The 7,358-nt window shown below is 39.7% G+C and overlaps 1 protein-coding gene across 3 annotated transcripts; it reads left to right on the top strand.

The window, feature by feature from the left end:
* Positions 1 to 786: 786 nt before the first annotated feature.
* LOC124175526 (L-lactate dehydrogenase-like) lies at positions 787 to 6,880 on the top strand. Of its 3 annotated transcripts, none has more exons than XM_046555874.1 (5): positions 787 to 924; positions 3,680 to 3,809; positions 4,602 to 5,067; positions 5,625 to 5,866; positions 5,955 to 6,880. In XM_046555874.1, exons 2-5 carry the CDS (start codon positions 3,684 to 3,686, stop codon positions 6,117 to 6,119), a joined length of 999 nt encoding a protein of 332 aa, XP_046411830.1. In that variant the 5' UTR covers positions 787 to 924; positions 3,680 to 3,683; the 3' UTR covers positions 6,120 to 6,880. The 3 variants fall into 3 exon arrangements, with proteins under 3 accessions (XP_046411830.1, XP_046411832.1, XP_046411831.1); XM_046555876.1 differs by lacking the exon at positions 787 to 924 and adding an exon at positions 2,634 to 2,928; XM_046555875.1 differs by lacking the exon at positions 787 to 924 and adding an exon at positions 2,634 to 2,939.
* Positions 6,881 to 7,358: the final 478 nt, after the last annotated feature.

Below are 7,358 nucleotides of genomic sequence, written 5' to 3'. Positions count from 1 at the left end.
TTAGTCGCTCGTTACTTTATCACATTGGAATAACGCAGACTTAATTACAACGCTTTTATCACCAGCATTCGCTGTACGTCAAAAGCTGTTATCTTTACCCCGAATCATGAATCATGAATTAAAGTTCGACCAACTCTTTGCCAACGCATCTCCTTCCTCAAATTATCATCAAATGTACACAACGCCTCATGCTGACAGTATGATTCGGACTCTTTCCCTTTAAAATTAAAGTCGTGACCGGCGATATCTCAATTCCCACGAATCGTGCGGATCTTTTCTACTCATTGTAACCAGTTTTCGTTGAACTTTCATGAATTGACCAGGTCTCGTTCCGCTTTGTATTGAACTCATACGAGTGGGAACCATGGGAATAAAACGAGCTTAAATTCAACCGGCTCGCTGTCCAAAGGCGCGACACGATTGGATCAGCGGTCGGAACCACGGGACGTTGAGAATTTCGAGGAAGACGACCGATGGGAATAGCCTGCGCATTCGGCGGTTCGTGACATCCCCGGCGCTGCGCATGCGCCGTGAAAGTGTTCGAAGAATTTCAAATCGTACGTGTCGTTGGGCACTCGCGCCGTTACGCGGCCAAGCCAACCGCTGGAGTCAAGCCTGCGTATTTATATTCATGTTTAATCACGATTCTGCGATGGTTTTGATGGCTGGTCAATTCGGCGCATGATTTTAGAATTTTTAGATTCCGAATTCTCGTGACTAGCGGCCAAAGTGGGGGTTCGACGGAGCGAGAAAGTGAAAATAGAACTGTATAAAAGCACGAGGTAAGGTCACCTTGGGAAACATAATCCTGTGAGTTGTCAAACGGTCAAGGTGGTCTACGATACCGGCTTCGAGTTTACTACTCTGTTACAAGTTTCACACGGGACTTATTGTCTCTTGTTGACCAAGTTTACCCTTCTCATCGTAAGTACCACATTTTCAATCGATCAAACCTTGTCTTTAGTACCAGTTTTCTCTAGTTATGTCCACCTGTCATAAACGTGTGTGTCTGACGTTAAGCAGAAGCTAACGTAAGAGCTACACGTGTATTTACGGTGGTTCCAGGTACTACACATTGAATTCAGATCGAGCTCTTAAAGCAGTGCAATTGTTAATTAACGTTAATCGACTGAATAAAATCGCGTTAAGCTGAAATGGACACATGTGTTCAGAGTTCTCAAGAGGGAAGTGGAGGTGGAGAAAAGAAATCATTGTCAATTTACTTAGATGTCATAGTCGTCTGAAAAAATTGTTAACGATGATTGTTCACCGGCACTTTTGTGTATACACAGTGATGGAATCAGTACTTGCACTGACATCTGTGAGCGGTGCGTCTCAAGTTTTCCACCCTCGTGCACCAGGTTCTATTTTACCAGCCGATGTTCAAGCCCTCTTGTAACGAATAGAAACCTAAAAATAATCACTTACACTGATTTATCGGGTTATATTTACGTTCAGCTGTAGTGATCGGATTAAATAGCGTCAAGATGTTTTTGCCATTTGTTGTAGCTTTGCCAGAGGTCGTTGCACTTTATCTGCGTTTAAAAAGGGAAACTACGAAACGATCGGAATTACGATTTTATCTGAATATGAAAATATTCATATTTCTATTCCTGTAACGCTCGCATTCCCTGCAGTATAAGCTTACTTTTATTATCACTGTTAAATCTTATCGATAAAGCCCAGTTTATGATCATTATTGCCCGAGACATAACAATTTCGAAAATAGATAACTCCTTGAAGATTCTTTCGGGAGTAAGTACCCAGTGAATAATAAGTAAATTGTCCCTGTTCCTTTTATCACAAATCTATCTGCACTATTATCCTTATATACTCATCCCTCCACTTTTCAATTTTTAGCTCCAATATCACACTAGAAGTTAATTTTCAACACTATACAAATTTATAATCGCTGATGCAACAGTTCTAGACGCAATGAATTTGACAAAAATTACGTTCATCGGGTGAAATTCTATGCAACTGTATACTGTAAAGGCGTAGCACTGGCCGTATATTAATGAATAAGTTTGAAAATTTTCTATCCAAACGAGAAATAAGAAGAGAAATTTTACAATCCTAAAAAACGAACCACTGTCTCAAATGTGCAAGGATCAATTTTTGGCTACGTCTACTTTCATACGTAGATTGAATTTTCGCAGATAATCTTTTGGTTATTTGGTTGTAATAAAATAATATATGCCATGAGAATAAGTGAAAACGTTGGTGAATGAATTAAGCAAACAATATTTGGATCACTGGGATGGTATAAGATGAAAACGCAATTTGTATCAGAGAAGTAAAGAGAATACAGTGTTGGGTACATGGAATGGACAAAATAAAATAAGAGATTCCATGCACGCGTTACAGGCATACAAAGCACACTAACTTTCTTTATTGGACTCGAGACCACATACACGCATCGAATATATTAACACACGTGAGCGAGTTACGAGCTTGGCTCCATACCATCAACCATACGGTCCGGGTGATTCGACCTCTAGGCGTTCGGCAAGGTCAAAAGAGTCAAATCTGCTTAAGGACGCCAAGTGCGTTAGTAGGTCAAAGCCAGGCCTGCGCGATGACAGTTGAGGCAGGGGGAATCCGGGAAGACTTGATCGCACCCTGAATTCGGGAAACAGGCATAAGAGTAGCTGGTGCAGAGCCACCCACAAACCATCAGGTGATCTCGCAGCATTCACGGGCAAAAGTTGATCGCAGCACTTTAATCTGGACAGCTTCCTTCCTTGTACCTGAAATCAGTTCAGTCCCTCACTTCAGACTCTATCGTATTTCTGGTGTCTATTCGGTCAGTCCTTATATTATATATTGGTAGAGAAGTGCAAAAAGAATCAGTCAGTTGGATCAATTTTGACAAAGGGAACAGGGCTTCGAATTTCCGTTCATCAACCAGGAATCTTACAAGGCTCGGTACGAACGTTGTGAGTGTTACATTATCGACCGTTTAAAATAGGAAAGATTCTCTCGGAATACTTACAGATAAAAAAAGGTTGGAACGGGGAGAATAATGTCATTTCTAAAGTTATAGATCCCCAGGTTCCCTGGATTTCTTACTGACCATAATTTATGAGATTCGCGTTTCGTTCTTCTTTTCGCTTCTTATTACCCGTACTAATTGTTGTCCGTATTTCACCATGATGAAATTAGTGGGAAACATTAGAAGCTTTTATGTCATAAGAGATGAAGTTTTACGATTCGTTCAGCAGATTTTGGTGAACGATATCATCAATATTTTGAAATTAATCTCCCTGAAGATGCTGATGTTGCTGTATTGCTTCAGATCTGCATCGTTCTATTATTTTCAAATAACGTCAAAGACAATTCGATATTATTCCAGACCAGCCGTAAACATAAACGATGTGACAAGTATTTGAAGATTGATAAAAAATAAAGCATAAATTTAAAATACGCATTTTGCTTACTGGCGTTTATGAAGTTTACAGCTTGTGTATCAATGACGGATTAATTTATCTATCATATCGAAATACATAAACCAGTATAAGATTGCTTTAAAAATGTGATAGTCATCGATAATCATATGTAGACGATCGGCTGCGTAGATAATCAGAAATGACAATTTCTAATCGAGCATGAGATGAAGTCCTAATCATTAATCCGCTATGCTGAGTAAAAGCTATAACAATATTGATTTCACTTTCAGAATAATGACTTCGATCAAAGAGAGGCTGTTGAAAACAGTCGTCGAGCCTGTCTCGGGAGGTAAAAACAAAATCACCATCGTTGGTGTAGGTCAGGTCGGCATGGCCTGCGCCTTCAGCATCCTGACCAACGTGAGTACATATCGCAGTCTACATTTACTGTTAGAGTAATATAGCTTATAATAAAGAAATCGCTTGTTCAAAAATGTTCGTTTCTATTCTGAATCGAATTTTGAATAATTCAACGTCAGATCAAACAATTTACTGATTAAAGACACTTTTAAGCAAAACGACATTTTTTACGAAATAATTTTCTTCCATAGTAGAATATCTTCTACATTATCACTCCAAAAAATCCATCGTCTCAGAATTTTGGATAGTATACAGATCAGTGATTCTGTTTTCAGACCAATTTAACAAATTCAGCCATCTTAATTTTTTTGGGCGTGGGGTTCGTCGTTACGAAAATCATGTAGCGTTGTGGATTATCTACATAAGATGGTCATCAACGCAGAGATAACTTGAGTTGAGTTTATCTTTCCTTATTATCAAGGTAGATAAATCTGTGATGCTTCTTCATCTTTTTTGCTGAAAAAAGATAAGGTGAACTTTGCTTATCGAAATACAGGCAACGCTATCCAGAGTCACGACTCTGATGTAATTTTACAAAAATGAGTAATTCAACAGAACCGTCTTTTTGAAAAAAGAACCCTCCACGGTCTACCGCACGGTGGAAAAAGAGAGGAAAAAAAAACGTATTCGGTCGAACAAACCAGCCCTTCTTTTTAAAATCTTAGGCATCCCCCGTTTTTATCGTTATCTTTTTGGTTACAATTCCCCTATTTATCATTACTTCCGATCAGCGTATATAAATATCGTATTTTGAAAGGTCGTCTATAATCGCCCCTTTTTTCTCCTCTACAGAGTGTCTCGAGCGATGTGGTGCTGATCGACGTGATGGCCGACAAGCTTAAGGGCGAGATGATGGACCTTCAGCACGGCAGTGCGTTCCTGAAAAACGCAAGGATCAACGCGAGCACGGATTACGCGGCGACGGCGAATTCGACGATTTGCATCGTGACCGCGGGAGCCCGTCAGCGTGAAGGAGAGACGCGGCTGGACCTGGTGCAAAGAAACACAGACATATTCAAGGGCATAATTCCTCAGCTGGTGAAGTACAGCCCGGAAACAACTCTCCTGATCGTTTCTAATCCCGTGGACATACTGACCTACGTCGCTTGGAAACTCTCGGGACTGCCAAAGAATCGCGTTATCGGAAGCGGCACGAACCTCGACTCTGCTCGCTTCCGTTTCCTCCTCTCGCAGAGACTCGAAATCGCTCCGACATCCTGCCACGGATGGGTGATCGGAGAACACGGTGACACAAGTGGTACGTGGAAACTTTCAAGTCGATAATTTCGAACTAGATCTTGTGCACAAGTTTGGATATTTCTAAACCACCTGCACACTACTTTGTTTGAACAAAGTGAGGCTAATATGGCGTGTAAAGTAGGTCAATTTGTTATTATCATTATTACTCATTGTCAGCGCATGCAACGACATATTGCCAAAACTTCGAGTGCATATAGCGTGGAATAATGAAAAGAGTGAAAAGAATATTAATCATCAGCTGAAAAAGCAGGCTGACTGTGGCCGCCATATTGGTTTCACTTTGAACACATTTTTTCCTCCCTTCAGTATCCAGACTTGTGTGAAAGACTAGTCGATATGTCCAAAATTACTCACCATGATACCGTCGCGGTAAATATTTCAACCAAAATATTATACATACATGCGTTCAGAAAGTTCGAATTAAGGTCTAAATTTTCAACCCTAATATGAATTTGGTTACACCGATACAGCTGTAGACACATTGAGAGAATTATTTATTTTTATTTTACGGCAAACAATTTTTTTGCTACAATTAGAGCACATTTTTTTTCGTAGTTCCCGTATGGTCAGGTGTAAACATCGCTGGAGTGCGTCTTCGCGACCTGAACGACAAAGTTGGTACCGATCAGGACCCGGAGAACTGGGGCGAAATCCACAAGCAGGTGGTTTGGAGTGCGTACGAGGTGATCAAGCTAAAGGGGTACACTTCCTGGGCGATTGGTCTGAGCATTTCAAACTTGGCGCAATCGATTCTGCGCAATATGAGCTCCGTCCACGCGATCTCCACTCTCGTCAACGTGAGTCATTATCATCGAGATGTCACGAATAGTTCTCGTGCTGCGATACGATTTCGCAAAAATTACCGTCTCAATTGTATTTCTTCAGGGATTCCACGGCATCACCGAGGACGTATTTCTGTCCCTTCCTTGCGTCCTGGGCGAAAACGGAGTATCCCGAGTCGTCCTGCAGCAGCTTACGGACACAGAGCGCGATCTTTTGCAAAAATCCGCAAAGACGATGCACGAGGTTCAATCTGGCCTCAAGTTCTAAGTCTTCAATTCCTAATGTCTTTTTGCTCCTAAATACGTGTATTTTGCCATACAGCGCACAAATTTGATAGCATTTAATCATTTATGATATAACTCGTCATTGTTTTCTCTCTACGTGTTCTTCTACGTTTAATATGGTAGAAAAGTGCATTTTATTCTGATTCATCAATATATTATTTATTTTTTACCAATCATACGTAGTATAATAATACTTTTGTGCTGCATTTCACAAGTATTGCATTACTAAACACTTCTTCTGACCATGCAAGACGGTTAAAGCTTGCGGTGTGTATTCACCAATCTGTCAGTATTGACTAGTTTTCATTACAATAAGTCTATATTTCAATATGTGTGTGAGTTTATGATGTTAATTTATTCGATGATAATTGGTGTATAATTACAGTAGATGCAAAACTAATGAGATCATATTATACTTATGATTGTTAGAAAAAAAAATTCGATGTACTAAACCTGCAGTGAAATTTCATGTAGTTAGTTAAAATTTTATTTTGCGGTCGAATCCATTGTCAAAAAAATTTTTTCACTATATCCACGTACGCTGAAATGCTTCATCTTGTTACCCTGTAAAACTTTCTTGCGTATAAGGCGAAGATGTTGCAAGACTGATGCTACTTCTCCCCATGACTTTTCACAATTTAACACCTATAGCTTCTCACTGCCTAACACATTATATGAAAACTGAGAATATTTGTAATTTCTTTTCAGCTGAAATAATTAATAAAAAATTATTTATTTCTGTCACGATTGTGGTCTTAATTTTCCCGCAAAATTGAGATTAGGTAAGTGCATTGGATAATATATTGCATACGATTTTCTTAATTTTGAAGCTAGTTATTCAAGTAGTAGGTAATTTGTATCAATTATCTAAAGTGATAGTCTTGCGTCAAGAATTTGGTTCTTGGGTTGAACGGTAAAATTTTTATTATAAATTCAGAAAATTTCACGTCCGACAGTAGTCGCCAATGATGTGTGACATCCAACCTCGTGACCTGAAATATTAGAGTCGGGTATGAATTGAAGTGATTATTTCACAACTTATTAAGAAAAGCTGCAAAGTAACTAGCTGTATTTTAACGCACATTTGAAAGGTACGAGCAAAAATTGTATCATCCAACTGTCGCAGAACGACAGCGTTATCAGCTGACCCGTTAACTGAAGGATATATCTTCAGTCAACGGCTGACCATCGAAGGGCCTGGCCGCTTGAGTCTGGAATCGGC

Source organism: Neodiprion fabricii, chromosome 2 (assembly GCF_021155785.1).
Source record: "Neodiprion fabricii isolate iyNeoFabr1 chromosome 2, iyNeoFabr1.1, whole genome shotgun sequence".
Lineage (NCBI taxonomy): Eukaryota > Metazoa > Arthropoda > Insecta > Hymenoptera > Diprionidae > Neodiprion > Neodiprion fabricii.
The sequence above is the reverse complement of the archived record's forward strand: the minus strand, read 5'-3'. Positions and strand labels throughout refer to the sequence as shown.

What these genes read in the sequence shown, in the direction of transcription:
- LOC124175526 (XM_046555874.1), top strand. Translation starts at nt 3,684, where the DNA reads ATGACTTCGATCAAAGAGAGGCTGTTGAAAACAGTCGTCGAGCCTGTC. An exon ending in AGAACACGGTGACACAAGTG is followed by an intron (nt 5,068 to 5,624) that starts GTACGTGGAAAC and finishes TTTTTTTCGTAG; the next exon opens with TTCCCGTATGGTCAGGTGTA. An exon ending in CGATCTCCACTCTCGTCAAC is followed by an intron (nt 5,867 to 5,954) that starts GTGAGTCATTAT and finishes GTATTTCTTCAG; the next exon opens with GGATTCCACGGCATCACCGA.